This window comes from Fukomys damarensis, unplaced genomic scaffold, assembly GCF_012274545.1.
Source record: "Fukomys damarensis isolate Sample0158 unplaced genomic scaffold, DMR_v1.0_HiC HiC_scaffold_25, whole genome shotgun sequence".
Taxonomy (NCBI): Eukaryota; Metazoa; Chordata; class Mammalia; order Rodentia; family Bathyergidae; genus Fukomys; species Fukomys damarensis.
This window is the reverse complement of record NW_022900937.1, coordinates 16,720,036-16,740,754: the sequence shown is the minus strand read 5'-3', so window position 1 is coordinate 16,740,754 and position 20,719 is coordinate 16,720,036. Positions and strand designations below refer to the sequence as shown.

General features: G+C 51.4%; 2 protein-coding genes and 1 pseudogene across 8 annotated transcripts in view; 1 reads left to right on the top strand and 2 right to left on the bottom strand.

The window, feature by feature from the left end:
• Positions 1–14,370, top strand: part of Cfap92 (cilia and flagella associated protein 92 (putative)) — a 47,453-nt gene extending 33,083 nt beyond the window's left edge. The window contains exons 11-17 of one of the 7 annotated variants that reach the window (XM_010641155.2): positions 969–1,163; positions 2,650–2,944; positions 9,133–9,294; positions 9,886–10,092; positions 10,169–10,325; positions 12,984–13,044; positions 13,597–13,643. In XM_010641155.2, the coding sequence (XP_010639457.1) occupies positions 969–1,163; positions 2,650–2,944; positions 9,133–9,294; positions 9,886–10,092; positions 10,169–10,325; positions 12,984–13,042 (1,075 nt within the window). In that variant the 3' untranslated portion in view covers positions 13,043–13,044; positions 13,597–13,643. Of the gene's footprint in view, positions 1–968; positions 1,164–2,649; positions 2,945–9,132; positions 9,295–9,885; positions 10,093–10,168; positions 10,326–12,983; positions 13,262–13,596 lie in introns of those variants that run through there. The other 6 variants (XM_010641156.2, XM_010641154.2, XM_033756108.1 and 3 more) reach the window with 6 other exon arrangements.
• On the bottom strand, positions 9,727–9,833 carry LOC117283414 (annotated as a pseudogene).
• LOC104874175 (complex I assembly factor ACAD9, mitochondrial) lies at positions 10,465–19,640 on the bottom strand. Its single transcript, XM_033756109.1, has 9 exons — positions 19,558–19,640; positions 19,160–19,279; positions 17,807–17,935; positions 15,365–15,444; positions 14,608–14,734; positions 14,339–14,416; positions 13,850–13,978; positions 13,183–13,255; positions 10,465–12,454 (listed from the first exon to the last, which is right to left on the bottom strand). Exons 2-9 carry the CDS (start codon positions 19,262–19,264, stop codon positions 12,354–12,356), a joined length of 822 nt encoding a protein of 273 aa, XP_033612000.1. The 5' UTR covers positions 19,265–19,279; positions 19,558–19,640; the 3' UTR covers positions 10,465–12,353.
• Between the last annotated feature and the right edge of the window lie 1,079 nt (positions 19,641–20,719).

Genomic DNA, 20,719 nt, shown 5'->3' with positions numbered 1-20,719 from the left:
AGTTTAGCACATATGTCGTGTAGCCACCACTACAATGAAGACCCTGGGTTATTACGTCACCAGAAAGATCTCCTTTTTGCTTCCCATTTATAGTCAAACCTACCTCCATAACCGGCCTTAGCCTCGGGCAAACACTAATTGTTTTCCATCCTAAAATGAAGTAGGATCAGAAAATACACGGCCTTTTGATTCTTTCCCCTGTGCCATACAGACCCATCCAAAGTGCGTGTGTCAGTGGCTGGTTTCTTCTGATTGCTGCACAGTGTTTCCTGGCACAGCTGTGCCATTGTGTAGTCATCCATCCACTTGTTGCGGGACATTTCGGTTGTTTCTGGTTTTTTACTATAAAGCTGCTCTGAGCAACCCTACCTGGGTTTTCGTGCGGACACGAATTTCGTTTCCTGAGGTGCATGCCTGGAGTTTCCATGCACCCTTTACCCAGCTCCCTGGTGGCAACATCTTCCATAACTAATGTTTTCCCGATTGAAACAGGATGCTGAACTAGACTACAATGATCTTACTCTCTGATTTCACCAGAAAAATCCCTTTTTGAAAAGCAACATTAAAGCATTTAGGTAATAAATTAGAACATGTCCACGACCTCACAATAGAGAAACAGTTCATCAGAAGATACCATAAGAATTGTAAAAGGACAAGCCATGGGTGGAACAGAATTAGTAACCTGAACATAAAAAGGACATCCCGTGAATCAATAAGAAAACTGTAAAAACCCAGGAATTAGCTCTGAGCTACATCCCAGCCCCCACCCACCAGCCTTCGAGAAAGCATCTTTCCAAGTTGCTGAATTGCCTGCTACAGCCATCTTCCTGCTTCAGCCTCCCAGGCATGTGTCACCACACCTGGCCCTTGTTCTTAAGCAAAAGTAAAAGCCCTGCTAGACAACAAAGCTAATTTCCCAGACTAGTGGGAACTAAGCGAATGCCCTCTCTGTCCGCCTTCTCTTGCAGAATCCCCAAGTCCCAGCATGGGGAGTACAAGGTGCTGTACAACTCGAAGCTGTTGTTCCGCCGCAGGCTCTACGCAGACCTGGAGACCGTCGTGTACCACGTGCGCCTCTCCACGCCCATGGCACAGCTCATGAGGCAGCAGGCCTTCTACGTGCGCAACGCAGTGCCACGCACAGTCTTCCAGGCGCTGGCCAGGTGGGCCTGGGGGAAGGGGAGGGTCCTCCCTCTCCTCCTCCTCATCCAGTCTTGCTCCTTGGATGTTTAATAAAGATCAGCCTAGCAGGGCGTGCTGGAGGCACAGCTGTAATCCCTGCACTGCAGAGCTGAGGCAGATGGATATACCTGAGTGGTTGAGGCCAGCCTGAACTACACAGCAGGATCCCATCTCAAAAATCAAGCAAAAAACCCCAGAAACAAAAAAGAGCATGCCTATAATCCTAGCACTCTGGGAGGCTGAGGCAGGAGGCTGAGGCAGGAGGATCAAAAATTTGACTCCAGCCTGGGCAATTTAGCAGTTCAGTGAGACCCTGTCTCAGAATAAGACTTTTTTAGAAAGAGCTAGGAGTGCAGCTTAGTGCAAGGCCCTGGGTTCAATCCCCAGTATCACAAAAACTAGTTTTAATAGTAGATAGTAGTGGTGGGATCGATGGTAGTGGCAGCAGTACTAGTAATACTGGCAGAAGGAGAGAAACGGAGACAGAGTTCATGCTGAGGACCCAGGACCCAGGCAGGTGCATGCCAGGCGGGAGTTCTCAGGCTGAGAGACACAGGAGGAGGTGCCAAGAGTTTGGGGGCTCTGAGCCTGGAGGTCAGGGGATGGCAGGGCCTGTGCTGGGTACCCACAATGGGAAGTCGCTGGGCACTCTGTCAGGGAGAGAGAAGAAAGCTATTTATTCCAGGAAAGTGGGAGCTGCCTTTACCATGGCTTTATTCCTGCCTGAAAGGTGAGCAGAAATTGAGCAAGTCACACGAGAGGCAGGGGACATCCCCAGGCACTGCCTTACCCCGGACTGCAGGTGTCCCGTGTGGACCTGGCACTGCCATGCTGGGCCTGGGAGAAGGCACCGAGGGGGGAGATGTTTTTAGTTGTTTTGTTTGCTTTGTTGTGTGTGTGTGTGTGTAGTACTGGGAATTGAACCTTCACACTGAGCTGCATCCCACTCTCTTGAAATTTTTTCTTTTGAGACAGCGTCTTGCTAAGTTGCCCAGGCCAACCTCGAACTTGTCATCTTCCTTCCTCAGCCTCCCAGAGTGCTGGGATTACAGACTTGCATCACGATGACCTGCACTAAGAGGGCCTTTGGAAGGGTGGGAGAGGCAGGGCTACCACTTGGTCCTTAAGCTGTGCTCAGAAATGAGGCTGTGTGCACACTGCCCTCTGTGGGCAGGATTCTGAGTCCACCCCCCTCACACCAGCCTGTTAGGGCTGCTCTGCAGGGGGGCACTTGGCAATGAGGGACATGGACAAGACCAGCCACAGAAGAGTACTCAGAGCGGATGTGGGTGGCCCTTAATGTCTTGGGACATGAAGGAGGGACCAGGCACGTGCCAAGAGTCCAGGTTCCTCAGACTGGAATCTGCTGACCTGCCGCCCCGAGTTATCATTGCCTCCTGTAAGACAGGGACATCCATCCCCGTGTCACCAAGCAGGCGAGGCTGAGGGGGTGGCTATTCACTCCAGGATCTACGACATCTGCCACACCAGCACCCGGCTCAAGGAGGTGATTGTGAGAGACCTGCTGCCTTCCTCCGCCATGATCAAGGACTTGAACCAAGAGTTCGGCGTCCCCATCTTGCAAGAGGACCTCACAGATGGAAAGCTCCTGGCCTTGCCGCCGCAGCCCGCCCCCAACCTGGAAGCCTTCCGGAGCCGGGGCTCCACCCTGACCACCGAGATCCTCGCCCACCAGGAGAAGTACCTGCAGTGGCGGGCCACCATGCTGCAGAGGAGCGGGTGCCAAGCCAGCCTGGTCCAGGTGGGCGTCTCCTCCCTCCTGCCAAGATAGGTGGGCACCTGCCTCCGGCTGGGGTCGGGGCTAAGTGTGCAGAAGTGTCCACTGTCAGTGCTGGCTGGCCTCCTACAGGTAAGGAAGGCGCTTGGGCATGTGACATTTGCCACGGTCCCAGAGTTAATCTTATAGAGAGAAACATCACATGTGTGTGCATGCATCCCTGTAGGAACACGTATACCCGCCTGCCTGAGCTACTAAGGACACACGTTAACAAGTTGAGCAATGTAGGACAGAAATTAGCCTCCCTTACCACCTCTACTCCCTCCCTCTAGTGTCCAGGTTTCTTGTTTTTGCTTTTTCTTACATTTTCTTCCCCCCAGCTCCTAAAAACTTATAAACTTGTTCATTTCTAGGGACAGCTTAATGAGTTGACATTAAACCAGACGTGGTGCTGCATGCCTGTAATCCCAGCTACTTGGGAGGCCAAAGCAGAAAGAATGCAAGTTCCAGCCCAGCCTGGGCACTTTAGTGAGACCCTGGGCTTCTCAAAATACAATGAAAGAAGGGTCAAGGATTTAGCTCAGTGGTGCCACCACCTGCCTTGCAAGCGCAAGGTCCCGTGTTCAATCTCCAGTAACAAAAATCAAACAAACCAAAAAGAGAGAAGGAAAAGGGCTGGGGGTCTAGCTCAGTGCAAAGGCCCTCAGTTCAGGTCTCACACGCGCACACATGCATGCAGCAACAGCTTATAAGCATCTCCTATCTGCATTCTTTATGAAGACCAAAGAAGCTATTTTTTTCCTTTACTGTCTAGGTTTTTAGTTTTTTCAGAACTCACTCTTGAATTTATTAATTTTGCCTTTTCAGTTTTTTTTATGTTTATATTTTTAACACCATTTTTCTCCTCTTTGAGCTTCATGAGTTGACTCATTCATCTTCTCTCTAGTTTAAGAAAAACAACTCAAGGCTGTTATCTTTCCTCTGTACATATTGTTGGTCATATTCCAAAGTGTTATGTGCATTCTATGTTCTGGTTATTGTTCACCTTAAATCTCTTGTAAATTACAAAACAGGATCTGCATTCACGTCCATTAAATAGTGCAGCAGTGCTGAGGCCGTCTTCCCCGTGTCGCCCTCGCGGTGCACTGACGCGTGTTAAGGACAGGAATAGCTTCTGTTCACTAGTGGCTTTACCACTTCATCAGTGCTATTAAAGAGGAAGTCCAGCAGATTTTACACTAACATGGAGGTACAGCATTCTATGTTAGTATACATTTTAATAGCCTGCTGGGTCCTACAATTTACTGAAATCAGTTGGAAATATCATTCCATGGTTTTTGTTTTGTTTTGTTTATCTTAGGAATTGCTACTAGGAAATGGCTTGACATTTCCTATTCATACCATGCATCTTGTGCTTTTCATTTAAATTTTGTGATGACAGATGATACTGGGTATCTTTTAATGTGCTTCTTAGCAGTTAATGTTTCTTTAATCCATTGTAAAGTAGGTTCTTTGTCATATTGCTGAACTATTTAGATTCTAGATATGTTCTTAATCAGAAATGATTCATAAATATTTTTCCATATTTGTGGCTTGTCTTTTTATCAATGAAAGGAAAAGTTTGAAATGTAAACATTTATTTTTTATGAATTTTATCAGGTTTTTTTCTTCTGTTGACCCCAGGGAGTAGTGAGCTACATCCCCACCCCCTTTTTAAATTTTTTGAGCTATGATCTGACCTTGAACTTGCAATCCTCCTGCCTCAGCCCTCAGAGTAGCTGGCATTATAAGGCACCACCAGGCCCAGCTTCCCTGGTGTCTTTTAGACACTAGTTCTATCCGACCCAAGCTCCTCGTCCTGACCTCATCCAGCCTTACTTCCTTTCTTGATCCAAAGAGAGAGCCACACCTGGGCTTAGGAGTGATTCCCAGTGCACTTACTTGAGAGTACATCTTCCTCCATAGTATTATTTTAGTTCTTATTAACATGTATTAGTGGTGTATTCATGGGATTCAGTGTGATACTACAATACTTGCATACCACATGCACTAATCAAACCAAGTTTGTACAGTTGAGAGAAAACATGTAGTATCTGTCTGTGTCTGAGTTTTTTCACTTAATGTCCTCTAGTTCCCTCCACTTTGTTACATATGAAGGATTTCATTCTTCCTCATGGCTAAATAGTAAGTGTGGATATATTCACCACACTTTCTTCACCTGCTCTCTGTTGACAGGTACTCAGGCTGATTCTGTACTTCAACTTTTGTGACTAGAGCTGCAGCAGACTCAGGGATGAGGGTGCTCTAGGTTGCTGACTTTAAACCCTGTGGAGATACAGACAGACAGATAGATAGATAGATAGATAGATAGATAGATAGATAGATAGATATAGGTGTAGATATAGATATAGATCCAGAGTGGGGTACCTGGGCTATACAGCAGATCTAGTTTTAGTTTTTTGCAGAAACTTTCATACTGCTCTCCATAATAGCTATACTAAGTTACAGTCTTACCAGCAGTGTATGAGTTCCTTTTTCTCCACATCTTTGCCACATTGATTAGTTTCACAGTACTAGAGTTTGAGCCCAGGACCTTTGCACTGAGTTACATCCCAAGCCCTTTTTTAAAAAATCTGAGACCAGGTCTCAATCACCCAGGCTGGGCTTAAGCCTGTGATCCTCCTGCATTAGCCTCCCACTGTTAACATTTTTTTGTAACAGCTATTTTAATATGGTGTGAGATATCTCATTGTAGCTTTGATTCACATTTCCCTGATGGGTATGAGTGTGTATGTATGTATGTCTATTGGCCTTTTGGATTTCTTGAGAAATACTCTGATCATTTGCTTGTTTTAAAAGTTGGGGTTTTTGTTTCAGAACATATTTATGACTCTACACTTCTGAGTGTGCTGGATGCCTTTGTTGAGACTCCGGTAGTTCCTTTGACAATGTGGCTACCAGGTTTTGAGATTTCCTGAGCTCCTTAGTCCACCACACTAGTTCTATCTTCTTCTTGCCCAGCCACAAATTTTGCTCATTTCTGTTTGCTACAATTTCAGGTCTGCTATCCTTATATTTTTTTCTTTCATTCAGAAAGCTTTAGTGTGTAGTAAACTCAGGGTGCTTGGGGTCAGGGCCTTTGTCCTGTCCTGGGCTGTGCCAGGTTATGGGTTCAAATCCCACCTGCTAGACTTTGCCCAACACTCCACTGCTTTCTGGAACCAATGGCCACAAATACGTCTGTTTTATTTTAGCAAAAAATTTAAAATTCTAGTATATTTTAGAACTGTCTCTTAATTGTTAGTATTCTTCTCTACGTATCCAAGTAGGGCTTTTTCTTTTTTTTTTTTTTTTAAGAGGGATGCTTTTCATTCCCTTTCAGAATGAGTCATTAAATTACATAGATACTGGAACTTAAACAGCCTACCCCCATAATTTTCTTTTTTCCTCTTAATTTGACTTTTCACAATTAAGCCTGTCTAGGCCGAGTCTTGGACATTGTGTTGACAGTGTCACCAGGGTACAGTCTGATGTCAATCTGACAGTGCTTCCTTTGTAGCCTAGTGTTCTGCTCTAAGTTTTGAGAATTTATCTTTGCAAATTACATAGATACTGGAACTTAAACAGCCTACCCCCATAATTTTCTTTTTTCCTCTTAATTTGACTTTTCACAATTAAGCCTGTCTAGGCCGAGTCTTGGACATTGTGTTGACAGTGTCACCAGGGTACAGTCTGATGTCAATCTGACAGTGCTTCCTTTGTAGCCTAGTGTTCTGCTCTAAGTTTTGAGAATTTATCTTTGCTACTATTCTCTTAAGTCTCACTGGTAAGTCTACTCAGGCTTGGAATTTTCATTATCTATTCTGATCTATTTCTTCAAGTCTTCCTATTCTCATTTTCCCCCTCCTCTGGGGACTTCTGACATCTGGATGTTGCTGGCTCTGTCTCGATCCTCTCTACCCAGGTTTCGAATTCTCTTTGATCCATGGCTGCTTTCTGAAGTATATTACAAGTTGGTTGTTTGCAGTTCATTAGTCCATCCTGTAGCTGTATCATTTCTGTAGTATATTTCATTCACTTTTTTATTTGCTTTTGATTTGTTTTTCCAGTACTGGAGATTTAGGGCCTTGTGCATGTGAGGCAAGCACCCTACCCTGCCAATGAGCTACGTTTTCAGCCAGCATTTGTAATTGTTTTAAAACAGAGCCTCACTAGGTTACCCAGATTGGCTTCCAACCTAAATTGGTCTCCTGCCTAAATTTCCGAAGTAGCAGGGATTACAGGCATGTACCACTGCCTGGCTTATTTGCATTCTTTTGAATATTTATGTACTCAGTACTTTAGTCTGACTTCTGCTGCACACCTCTGTCTTCACTTGCATAAGAACGATCACATAATCTTAAATTCTTAGCACATCCCTTCTGATATGTGGGCTTCAGAGGGTTCCGTTCACGGTCTGTCTGTTACACTCTATGTACTTCTCAGGTATCCAGTTGTTGTCACTCTGGCAACAAGTCCAGTTCCCCTGCCAGTATCAACCTTGGGCAGAGCATCTCAGGCACCCACAGTAACTGCTGGCTACTGCTCGCTCTCTTCCCACCAAGCAGTTATTTCGGTGAGAACCACACTTCTAAACTGTAAGGAAGAAACAGCAACGTCAGCTGTAGGATTTGAGACGAGCAGGGCCATGTCAGTCTCTGGCAATGGCAAGACTGAGTACTTCAGGCCACCCTTCCCACGAAGGACTTCTCAAAAGGCTGAAGATCTCACATGGGCCACGACAAGATTCTAGCTGTTTTGCCTTCTGCAGCGTAGTCATGAGGGTGCTCAATTTCTGAGCTTTGTCCCTCATCCAGTGACCCGTCTTGCCTTTGCTTCTGTCCCCTTTGCTCCAAGTCATGCGGGCCTCTTGCCTGAAATTCCTTCTCTCACATGTGAATTACAAACTCGCCTTCCCGACTATTTGGTGCTCTTCCTCAGAGATACCAGTCTCTTGGGTTAAGGCCACCATATTGTTTTTGCTAGGGATAGAACTCAGGGCCTTTGTACTGAGATATATATATCCCCAAAAATTCTGTTTTGATTTTGGTACTGGGGATGAAACTTGGGACCTTGCACTTGCGAGGCAGGTGGCAGAACCACCCAAAACTGCTTTTAAAAAGTTACTTATTTTGAGGCAGGGTCTCACTAAGTCACTAAATTGCCCAGCTATTGAACTTCTGATCCTCCTGCCTCAGCCTCTCAGAGAAAGGTTACCATCTTGGAAAAAAATTTTTCTTGAAAGCAAAAAATGGTTATTTTGCTGAAGGTGAATAAGCAAATGAAGGGCAAACACAGTAATAATTTGAAGTGATAATTTTTCTCCATTCTGCCTCTTTTGAGTCTCAGCCTCTTCTCTTTCATCTTCTGTTGTGTTCTCCAAGACTGAGGATGGTGCCTAGGGCCTCATGCACACTTGGCACATGCTTGCCACCCCATCCTCTCCCTGCAGCCTCCAATTTTATCTTTTGTCTGCTCAGCCAATCCCATCTCATTGCTATTTTCATCCACAGAAGTAGCCCTTAGCCCAGAGGCTACCTACTTTCAACATCCTCTATGCAAAAAGAATGGTTCCTGTTCCCATACAGGGCCTGTTGAGAAAGCAAGCCATAGTCCGTGTGCACTCAGTACTAAAAATTAACCACCGTCAAGCCAGATGCAGTGACACACCCACACCTGTAATCCCAGCTGATCAGGAGACTGAGGCAGAGGGTTGAAAGTCTGAGGCACACTCAGGCAGTTTATCAAAACCCTATCTCAAAAGAAAAAATGGCTGGAGATGTAGCTCAGTGTTAGCGTGCCCCTGGGTGCCACCCCCAGTACCACACAAGAGTCAGCCACAGTTAAGGCTGGCAGTCCTTCCTTGCTGCTTTAGGGCAGCAGATCCCCATCCACACCACTTCTGACCACTGGAGCCACAAATTCTGGCTCATTCCTACAGCTGGGTGGCAGAGAATCTAGGTGATGTGTCTCAAGTTTCTGGTCATCTGAGCTCCATTTTGTACAGGTTGGACTGAGGGCCTTGTGTCATGGTTCTGGGATGAAACAGTGACGCCAGTATCCAGGCTCAGTCAGTGTCTGTACCGCAGCCACGTGAGGCCATCGCACTGCACACACGGCAGCAGTCAGTGTTGACACCGGCCGTAGGTCATGACCCATGTGTTTTTCTTTAGAGAAACATCAGAGAAGCCTATGAGAGCACCAAGAAGCTGCCTACGTCTGTGGTGAAGGTGCTAAGAATTTCCCCTGCTGCCAAGGCCATCCACAACTACAGCATCCAGACCCTGAACTCCTCAGAGCTTGCTAAGAAGGAGCTGTATCGCGAGATGGCCAAGGTGAGTGACAGGCTAGTGGCCACTGGCCAGCTGGAGGGGACTCCAGGGGTGGAGACGAAAACCAGCGAGCTAGGGGGACTGGATGGGGTGGGGGGCGGCGCTGGGAAGAGTCCTGTTCCATACTCAAGGGCAAGCCAGACACCCTAGGTGGATCCTCAGAATCGCATGGCTGGAAATAGCAGGCACCTTCCTCACGTGGGGCCTTGCTTGTTTCTTCTTGTGGAGGGCAAAGGGGAAAAGCCTGGGTTAGTGTTCAGCAGCACTCTAACAGCACATGAAGTGGAAACTGCTTCATGTGTCAAAGGGGGCAATAACGCGGCCCTCACAGGACTGTCACAGTTCAGTCCATCTGAATGTACCATGTAGGTTGCCAAGAGCTGTCACTGCACCATTCTGATCTTCCTTGGCATTCTGGCAGCCACGCGGCCCTATCCAAGGCTGTTTCCAGCTGTTCTGGTGGCAGTGCGTGCTGTTGGGCCCAGGGGCCTCTTCCACCCTTGTCAAGCAGAGTGCTAACCTTCTCTCCTTTCATACAACGCTGTCCAAGGTGGCTCCCAGCTGTTCTCACCACCGTCTGTCCCTCATTTCCAGGAGCCAAGGAAGAGATTCACATACTCTCAGAATTATCTCTCTGCCATGGTGGAGCCTCAGGACACTGAGGAAGAGGAAAAGAAAGCACAGAAAAAATCCCGCCAGGCCTGGCTCACAGCCGTCGGGTTCCAAGTGACTGGTCTTCAAAATAGCACTGAAAGCCACCACCGAGATTTCAGCCACCCACCCATCGAAGAGCTGAAGGAGGTCTGCAGGGGGCCAGGGCTGGGGGTGCATATTCACAGGGCCCTTTCCCCTCCTGACCTGTCTGCCCCCAACCCAGGAGTGGACCGAGCGTGCGCTGTTTGCAAATGTGCTGAAGCCCACGTTGGATCGAGGGAGGTGGAGCTGGGACAAGCGCCATCTGGACTTTGAGCTGTACAAGAAGGCACCACCTGTCCTGGAGCTGCCCCCTGCACCAGCGCCGAAACCTCCGATGGGTAGGGTGAGACCTGTCCGAGCTGAGCCTCTGGCCCGCCTCGTGTCTTCCGTACCAACCACTGCTTTTAGCTACAGGTTCACTTTTAAGGCTCAGCGATCTGGATCCAGGGCAAGTCCAGTGTACAGACTGGATTCTAGTTCAGTCTACCATGCTAGCCATGTGGTTCTGGGCAAATCCTTTCCTTGCTTTGGGTCTGGCTCCTTAGCTATCAAATTGGGGAGTGGAAGGGAGGGCTCAGGTTTTCAAGCTTCAGCTTGGACTTGCAATTACCTTCCAGATCCAGGAGCAGGGAGGAAGGCAGGAAGGAAAAGCCTTGCTACACCAAGCCTGAGTTGTCTTCGCCTCTGTTTATGCAGACAAACTTCAGGGTCACTTTGAGGTTGATATAGAACCCAAGTTTGTTGGTTAACAAAACCAGAAACTTTGTTCAGGGAGAGACATTTTACCTAGCAATAAGGTTTGCCAGGAAGACCTTTCCCAAAAACCCAGATCATATATATAAGATACATAAGAGGGGTTCTTCTCCCCCCCACTCCTGAGAACAGCTGGGGACAAGGGAACAGCTAATGAAACAGGAGAAAGTGCTGGGATGTCAGCCCCGCTGTGGCCTGGTTTCGCTCCTTTCCTCTCAGAGGGGCCCTGGGCCTGTGAGCCTGGGGGTGAGGACGCAGACCTGCTGGCCTTTTTCAGGCTCAGGTGCGCAGGGGGCTCTGTCCAGCTGAGAATACAGGGTCTCCTTCCTCAGCTCCACTACCAGCCTTTCCACCCAGGTTCCTTGAGCTTCCAGGGCTCCCCTCCACCACAACATTTAAAAAAAAGCTAAAGGTGCAAGGGAGACTGACCTGGTGGTGAGGCTTTTAAAACCCAGCTGGGCGAGTGGGGAACCTGCTGAGGGGACCCTCCCTGTTAACAGGCCCAGAATGCCCGGGTGCCCTCCAGAATGGGGCAGGCTCTGACCACTGCCGGCTTCTCAGGCAGAGGAGCTCTGTGCAGCCCTGCACGATACAGAGCAGGCAGCTACTCTAAATTTCATACTAACTGCCTGTTTGCTGACAAAGAACTCTGGGTTTCATAAGAAAGTTATTTCCCAAATCACAATATCGGTAAAGCTTTTCCCATTAAGGGAGAGGGCCTGGTCTCCTTCCCACCTCCAGGTAACCTGCACAATAGGCTTTTTGGAGCCCAGGGACCAGACAGAAGCTTGAGGAAATGCAAAGCCCTGTTGGTGCCACCAAAAGATACCTTACCACCCTCTCTTCAAGAGTGAGGCCGGGCTGGGATTTAGCTTAGTGGTGCTGCCGCCTGCCTTGAAAGTCCAAGGGCCCAAGTTTGATCCCTGGTACCAAAAAAAAAAGGTGAGGCCAATCCTTGCAAAGAAACACAAAGCCCCAGGTGGGAATAAGCGGACACCATATACTCCGGTCATGCAGTTTTTTTCTCCTTCACCCAAGGGGTCAAAGGCTAGGGCTCTGTCACAAGTCCTGTGGCCATGCACTACCTGTACTACGTGTTAGTGTTCAGCTCCTCCTCTCCCAGGACTGGGACAGAGCAGACCAGAAGGACCAGAAGTCATTGCCAGAGAGTGGTTCTCAGGGTTGTACTGCTAGCTACTCAAAGGCAGTTCTGGGAAATAACTGGCTAGTATAGTAAGTCTAGAAAGGGACACACACACGTTGGAGCATTTTATATTCTTTTTTGTTAAATGGCTCCTAGTATCCACGTGTGACCCAGCCGCAGCTTCCAAACTGTTTCTTAACCTGTGGTATAGTAAAAATGGCTGCCCGGCCTCAGACCAAGCCCTGCAACCCTGGTACTACCACTGCTGTGTCCACAGCTGCAGTGCAACTCCATGCTCTCACGCTCGGCAGCTGTGAACAACTGCAGGTCAGCCAGCCAAGGCCCTGGGGCAGGAGGAAGCCCTTCCAATGCGTACTGGCGACAGTGACTCCAGCTGGGATGCCCTGGGTTCTCCACGATGTCTAGTGTTAGCTGTGGCCTGGGGACAGGAAGCAGCACTGTCCCTGCCTCAGGACATCCTGTCCAAGGGGTGGGCACAGATGTAGGCTCGCTTCTCAAGGATCTGCTGGGCTATTTTCTTAGTCTGCTTATCCAGGTTTTCTGGAGCATCTGGGAGGGAAGACAGAAAGGTGGTGTGATCTTTCTACACCGTGATACACAAAGGGGGGTAAGTTTGGGTGAGGAAGGCTAGCGCACACAATCCCCAGGCCACCCCCATTGCGACTCCATCCTCCAAAGCCCTAGAGAGAAGGGGCCAGAGCAGTGGTGGCGAACCTATAGCATGTGTGCTGCTGTTTGTTACTGTAGAAAGCTTTGGAAGTTTTGCCATCACTGTGCTAGAGGCTTCATCCTGAATGAATAGAAAGGGTTTCTCCTACTCTAAACCCAGGTCTTTGGGGAGTCCCAGTGGGGAGAAGCCTAATTACACTGACCAGTCCTGTGACCACGCGGTGAGTGCCCAGGCCAGAGCCTGGGATGCAGTCTCCCCTCGAGGGCCACGGTGGCCCTCTCCACCCTCACTTTGCAACAAGGCTGGGCTCTGCAGGGAACACTGAGCACAGGGTTAGACGCTGAGCTAGATGTGGCTATGGAAGAGGAAGAGCAGCAGGGGCCCAATCCTGAGTCCTGTATTCTCTAGGACCAAAGCCTGAGGCCCCTACAGTGAACAAGTTCATTTCGGTTGGCGTGCAGGACTAGAGGTGGGTTAAATGCGGTCTCCTGACTTGGGTATGATGTCTGCCCTCTTCCCTGGATGGGCAGCAGCTTGGGGAGCACACAGCTCTCCCACAGGAGACTGGACCTGACCCACTCTTCCCTCCCACACGTCCCCCACTTACTCTTTTCCAGCTGAGACAGGCTGAAGAGATTCTGAAAATGAGCTTCCACACAGAACATGTTGGCCAACAGAATCTGCCAAAACCAAGGTCAGACAGGATGGCTGAGGGCGTCCTGGAGTCTCCCAGGAACCCAGCCTATAGCCCGCAGGACTAGGTAGTGTGGCTGGGGTCAAAAGACCCTTCTCTAAGCCAAACTTGTTCTGTCCCCAAGAGCAAGTTACTCAGCATCTGAGGTAGTTTCTCCTCTGAAAGGCGGATGTCATAGTCCCATGTCCATGACCACTGTGGGACACTGTGGGACACTGCATATAAACAGCAGGTGCAGTGACTGTGTCCACCTCCTCCACCTCCCCCAGCAGGGCCAGGGTGAAGGGCCACAGGGTTAATGGACTGCTGTCACCCCTTCTCTTCTAGGTGGGAGGCCAAAGGCACTGGCCCTGTCTCCCAGCTAGCAGGACCCTCCCAAAGCATGGGACGCCACCGCCTGTTCTGGGACACCTCGGCAGGGCCACACCACTTAACTCCCCACTTCTCCAGCCACTGATTTCATTAAAGTGCAGGAGGACAAAAGCCTGGCTCAGAAGTCAGTGTTGGGTTCTAATTCCAGTCCTGACCCTGAGTCACTCTGTCCCAGAGCCTGTTTCCTGAGTGGGCTGGGTAGGCTCACCTCTTGGTCATGGTCCCGGAGCCCAGTACGGATGGAGCGGCTGGCCCGTGACAGCACAGCTGTCATGCCGTACATGTTGATGAGGATGTTGGCCACCCGCTTCAGCACCAGCTGCTCATCCGCGATGCTCTGGGGACACAGCTCAGAGTGGAGACCTGCTGCCTGGCTCTCAGGGACCTAGGCCAGTGACGCCTCCCCAGCCGCCCCATGGCCTCGTGTTCTCCCTTCAGGCCAGGCTCAAGGTAAAGTGAGGTCGTAGAACCTTGGCTGACACAGGCTGGTGCTCAGTGTGCTCAAGAGCCCTGCAGATGAGCCTTAAAACCAGCCCCTGGACTCAAGCCCCCACCCACAAGGTGTCCAGGAGGACACTGGAAAACTCAGCCAGCAGGGATCCCCCCACACCCAGTGACCAAGCTTCCTCTAGGCCTGGTCCCAAAGGTGGGCACACAGTGGTCTTTGTGGCTGCCAGGTCTGGCAGAGCCCTCTTACCGTTCCAAAGCGGCGCAGCAATGACTCAACAGTTCGGCCAAAGTAATACACGTTCTGCTCAAGCTTGGTGGCACTGTCCTACTTGGCCGAAAGACAGGACTGTGCTCAGCGCCATATTACCATTTGCCAGTGCCTAGCCCAGGGTGCCACAGCACAGATGTGGTAGAAGTACCAGCAAACCTCCCCAACTGCTCCTGCCCGATGGGGCAGCATCATGCAGGTACCCCCTTTCCCTGGCACAGCCCCCCAGAATGAGGAGATCTACTCACCTCAAGACTAGGGTGCACCAGTCCAAGTTGGCCTGTCAGTCCCATATCCACGGTTTGGCCCAGAGAGTCCCGAAGCTTCTGGCCAACGATCTCCATGGCTATGCCCACATTGCCCTGTTTAAGCTTACTGCAGAAAGTCCAAGATGCATGGCTCTAGGACCCACCGCAGGCAGCCACTGCTCCCAGGGCCGCTGGAGCTCTATACTCCTTCTCGGCTGGGCATGTGGGGCGAGTGAGTGCAGGGTGATGGCCTGCCAGAAGCAGCTGCTCATCTCAAGGAGCACATGCATGTGGCCAGCTTCCCAGAAGTTCCCCTCCCAACTAAGAATGCTACAAATGCTATCAGCAACCTGTACTCGCGCTCAGTCGGGGATCTGATGGCTCTGCCCTGGGACAAGGGCAGGGGGAACAGGTGAGGAGGAAGGGCAGAGAAGAGAATCTGGTCTCAGAGGCTGGCCACCTGTTGGAGGGACACCCCTCCTTCTGGTGTTTCTGAAACACCAGACAGGGTTGGAGACTGGCTGCCAGGGGAGGGGAAAGAGGAGGTCAAGTAGGGCAGGCAGGGCCTCCCTAAGCAGCTGGCTTCTACTGTCACCCTCCGGTGAGGGCCGAGCTCTAGCCCCTGCAGTCACTACCCCATGCTGCCGGCCTAAGGGAGCTCTGCACGGCTGCATACCCACCCACTGCTGTCCGCTTTCATCCCCTCCCTGGGCAGGCAGGCAGGTGGGCCAAGGACCAGACCAGGAAGGGTACCTACTTCATCTTTGAGGACAGGATGCGGCCGGCGTGCTGCAGGCCCGTCAGAGCAATGAACAGCCTGAGGATCTCATTGGTTCCCTGTGGCCAGCAGTGTAGAAGTCACTAGCTGCCCCAGTGAGTGGGCATCCCTGGCAGTGCTATGCATGCCAGGAAGGTGGAATCCCCGCTCCCTCATTGCCACTTCAGCAGAGAGTGCGGCTGTGACCAGGGTTGGGGTTAGATTGGAGCTGACCAGAGGGCATGGCCTCCCACGGGCTGATTACCACCCCAGCAAGCTAGCTTGACAGAGGTCACTTTTTTCTTTAAGCCCTGACAACTCCTTAAAATGAATACCAACTTTCCCTGGTGGCGAGGCTGCAATGCCCAGGGCAGAGATATGTGAGATGCATATCCGCTGGCTCTGCCTGGAACCAGATTCCTCTGGGAAGCTGCATAGCACTGAGTAGCAGGAGCAGCCCGGAGCTCGAGTGCCAGGGGCTGATATCCAGAGGCTCACTTGAACCACTTCCCCGCCTAATGTGACCCATGGCCTGGAGGGTGGGGGGTGCATCTAAGGCGTGGACAGAAAGGCACCCACTGGAGGGGGAGTAGGGAGTAAAGGCCCCAGCACAACAGCCCCCAGCTGAGCTGCCTCCGAGGTCCTGCACCCAGAGAACCACAGCCTCAAGGGATCCCATATCCACTGCTGAGCACCCACCCAGTGGCACAGGAGCTCAGGTCTCCTAGGTACAGCCCCGCGCAGGTCCTCATAGCCTCCCCTCCTGCTCTCAGGCTGGCACCTGACTGCTCTGAGTAAGACAGGCACGCTGGCATGTGTGGGTGTGGCCTTCCCGGCGGGGGGTGCACAGCCCAGGAGCCACAACTCAACCCAGTCTAAGGGGCCTCTCATATCCAGGCCAGTGGTGTGGGCTGGACCCCTTCCTAAGGCTCATTCATGCCTCCTGCATACCCAGCCCAGCCACCTTCTAGTCTGCCTTACAGCACTGAGTAGCAGGAGCAGCCCGGAGCTCGAGTGCCAGGGGCTGATACCCAGAGGCTCACTTGAACCACTTCCCCGCCTAATGTGACCCATGGCCTGGAGGGTGGGGGGGGTGCATCTAAGGCGTGGACAGAAAGGCACCCACTGGAGGGGAAGTAGGGAGTAAAGGCCCCAGCACAACAGCCCCCAGCTGAGCTGCCTCCGAGGTCCTGCACCCAGAGAACCACAGCCTCAAGGGATCCCATAGCCACTGCTGAGCACCCACCCAGTGGCACAGGAGCTCAGGTCTCCTAGGTACAGCCCCGCGCAGGTCCTCATAGCCTCCCCTCCTGCTCTCAGGCTGGCACCTGACTGCTCTGAGTAAGACAGGCACGCTGGCATGTGTGGGTGTGGCCTTCCCGGCGGGGGGTGCACAGCCCAGGAGCCACAACTCAACCCAGTCTAAGGGGCCTCTCATATCCAGGCCAGTGGTGTGGGCTGGACCCCTTCCTAAGGCTCATTCATGCCTCCTGCATACCCAGCCCAGCCACCTTCTAGTCTGCCTTCCCTGCAGAGGAAGTACCCTGGCCTCTGGTCTCAGTAGTCCCTAATAGAATATCCCAGAATACAAACGAATCATTTCTGCTCAGAAACTTCCTATGGTATCCAAAGTTCCTCTTTGTCAGTCCAGGTCTCCCATAGTCCAGCTCCTTCCCTGTGTTCCTCATCCTCCCTGGGGACCCTGACTCCATCACTACACCCTGGGACCCAGCCCACTAGCAAACTGATGCTATTCCCAAGCCCTGCTCGCTCCCTCTCCAGTCACCTGGAGCTCACCATCAGGTCCCATCTGGGCCTGGCACCTTCCACTTCCCTGCCCTTCTGCCCACTCTGCCCATCCCTAGCCCTGGCTGAAGTCCTAAGAGCCAAGCACTCAAGCTTCAGCAGATGGCTGTATCCTCCCAGACACACAGTAACCATACCACAGCAACCCAAAGGTGTCCCCAGGGTGAGTGTGCCCCCACCCCTCCCACCTGGCACACACCTCTGGCCCTTTAGGCTGTGACTACTTGGAGGGCAGCAGTTAGAGAAGGAGAGAGAGGTATAAGGATAAGACGGCCCTCAGAGTTGACCCTGCTGGTCTGCCTCAGTTTACTGGGAAGGAAACCAAGACCCAGATGAAATGAAAACAGGTGGAGCTGCAACTGGAACCAAGGTCTCCCACAGGATGTTTGTCCCACCCTGTTCACGCAGAAACAGCATGGCCAAGATCCACAGTGGTGACCAGAGGCAGCAGACACAGTGGACAGGGCCCTGGGAACACAACTAAGTGACTGCTTGGCCTCTCCCAGCCGCAAGGCAGTGAGCCATGAGTGTGTGGCCTGCGTGGGGAGGCCTGCTGGGCCCTCCATAGCACCCCCACGCCAAGAACACACAGGTAGGGTGGTGACATCCAAGGGGGGTCTGCAGCCGACCACTCACCTCGAAGATGAGGAGGATGCGGGCGTCACGCAGCATGCGCTCGTAGGGGTAGTCTGTCATGTAGCCCGAGCCCCCCAGGATCTGCAGCGCCTCGCTCACACACTGCCAGGCACCCTCGGAGCTGAATACCTGCCAAGACACACAGTGAGGTGAGCACAGGTGCTGGGGCCCAATCCCTTCCAAGAGGAGGAGAGGACCTACCCCTTGGGGAGGAGCTGGCCGGGAAGCAGGGGGAGGCTATGTGGGAAGAACCTGAGCTTTGGGGTCAGCCTGACCCCAGGAAGATTGGCTATAGGTAAGGCCTTTGCCTTCCTGACAACACTGACCTTTCCTGAGGCTGCTGCCCCATCACAGCCTCTCACACATCTGCGCTCCTCAGCTGGGTCAACCCTGTGCTTTTAAAACCCACCCAGAATTCCCCTTTCTCCAGGAGGTGAACTCACTCTTGCCCAGCCCCAGCCAACAATGACTCCCAACTCTGCATGACTAGGACTTCTCTCTCCCTGTCCATTCTGGGAGTGTCCTGGAGTGGACACTTGTCAGGGTTGGCTCTAGGACAGTGATGGTGAACCTTTTAGAGCTTTCAATGATAGCCCACTGTGGTGTAGCACTGCTGCCATAGGTTCACCATCACTGGTCTAGGCTAAGCATCTGAAGAGGGTCAGGACACAGCCATCAGTCACCATGTGTGGAATTGCTGGAGGGACAGAAGGATGTGACCGAGCTGGAGCCATCACACACAGCACATAAGCTGCACCTAAAGACTCACTTTCTACCCTGTCTGCCCATCCTGCCATCCCCAGAAGGCTCACTTCTCCAGGGTGCCAGACCTCTCAAGAGCTCATTTCCAGAGGACCCCAACACTTTCGGGGGTGAAAGGAGGTTGCCATCTTTTTCAGCATAGCTAGACATAACAGCCCCTAAACAAATGCAACAGGAAACTGCTATCTACCTCATCAAACACTGTATAAAAGGCAGCTGTGGTCCCAAAAGTAAGAAAGCCATCCTCTCAGAAGAAAGGACTTTTCCCAGGACAGCCCAGCTGCTAAATTACACTGATGTGAAGTTTTATAATCTGTTTTTTCTCTTGTGGTTCTAGACCACCAGTCAGCCAGTCTAAACTCATCATTCACCCCAGCAGACACAGTTAGCTGTGCTACAAACTGAGGCCCAGCTGGACAATATTCTTTGCCGCTTCTCCCAGGTGCCTGCTAGGGGCCCTGCCTGTCCCTGCAGAACTGCATACCCTGGATGGAGGACGAGCTGACCTATAAACTAAGGAGAAGAGGAATAGGTTGCAAAGCCCACAGCGGGGATCTGTCTGCCCCTTGCTCCTGGCTACATTGGGACTACCTTCACCATGGCTGCCTCGATGGAGCAGTCCGGAACTCCTGGCTGGTCCAGCATCCCTGCGGTGAGGTAGGCCATGCTTTCCATCACGTAAGCCTTCTGAGCCATGAGAGCAAACTTTTCCTGGGGTGTTCAGAAAACCACAATTGTGAGCTGAGACCCAAGTCTGATGACCAGAAAAGAAGCTAATGAAGTCAGGAGCCTCATTGCCCAAGAGAACCAAATCCAGCCTTAATAAAAGGGGCCTAGTGCTCGCCTTGGCAACACATACACTAAAATAAAAGGGGCCTATGCCAACCAAACACCCTCTGGTCTTAAGTCACTGCACAAGAGGCACCAGGACAGAGAGAACAGCAAGCACATGTTTCACATCCACATGGTGAGATCACAGCCTTCGGTACCTGGATTAACCCGAATTCACTCAGTTTCCTGTTGAACTGCTTTCTTGTGCAGGCATACTCGGCAGTCAGTTCTGAAGGAGAACAGAGTTGTTAGAACTGGAACCTTTCTCATTATCCAAGCATGATCTATAGGGCTCTGGGTCACCATTACCCTTCGAGCCCACCGCAGGAACTAAAAGAACCCTGTCTGCTGCAATCAGATGCCCCCAAAGCCAGTGACCTGTGCTCCATCATCTACAGGTCTGGGGCAGGACATCTGCTCCTCATGGGCCCAGCAGACAATGGCAGGAGGAAAGTAGATGGGATTCTGAGTCACACCCAGACCTCAGGCCTGGCCGTGTTCTTAGCAAAGGGCCCAGGTCAAGCACTCCACCTTCCTCAACACTGTCAACCCGAGTCACTGTAAGACACAGAGGGAAGGCAGATGCACCTGCTTTCAGAACATAGGACTGGAGGTGAGTTCTGGGTACACCTGAGTGATACATCAGTCTCCACCCAGGTCCTGGCAACCTCTGAAGACCAAGCTCCAAGAGCTTCCTGGTGTGCCTTAGCCACCCAGGATGGCACCCACACCCATGCATTTCTGGGCTGTGGGATCTCATCCGAGGTTCTGTCCCTTATGCTGACCATGTGCATGCCCTGCAAAGCTCTTACCGAAGCTGAAGCAGGAGCCTTGCAAGCAGCGCAGTAGAGAAGCCCTGAGCCCAGCCCAGAAGCACTGGTTTCGGTCCAGGTGTGGTTCTGGGGCAAACCACCTACTGCTGTAGGCCTCAGTTTCCTCATCTATCAAACTGAGGGAAGGAAACCAACCAGAGCCTTTGTGTGCCCACCTTGCCCTGAATTCTGAGAGGCCTAAAGGGTGCTCTCCCTTCCTCAAGGTAACAGCCTCACAGCAAGAATGGTCAATTGGGCTGTTTTATATTCCAACCAGGGAGAATCTTGGTTCCACACAGAAAAAACAAAGGAAAGGTCCAACAGCCAAGGACTCTGGTCAGTTGCCCAAATGGAGGACGAGCTGACCTATAAACTAAGGAGAAGAGGAATAGGTTGCAAAGCCCACAGCGGGGATCTGTCTGCCCCTTGCTCCTGGCTACATTGGGACTACCTTCACCATGGCTGCCTCGATGGAGCAGTCCGGAACTCCTGGCTGGTCCAGAATGCC

Coding starts and splice junctions, on each gene's coding strand:
- LOC104874175 (XM_033756109.1), bottom strand. CDS start 19,264: ATGGCTCAGAAGGCTTACGTGATGGAAAGCATGGCCTACCTCACCGCA. Junction 17,936..19,159: donor TCGAGGCAGCCATGGTGAAG/GTAGTCCCAATG, acceptor GTGTCTTGGCAG/GTATTCAGCTCCGAGGGTGC. Junction 14,417..14,607: donor TGGTGCACCCTAGTCTTGAG/GTGAGTAGATCT, acceptor TCGGCCAAGTAG/GACAGTGCCACCAAGCTTGA.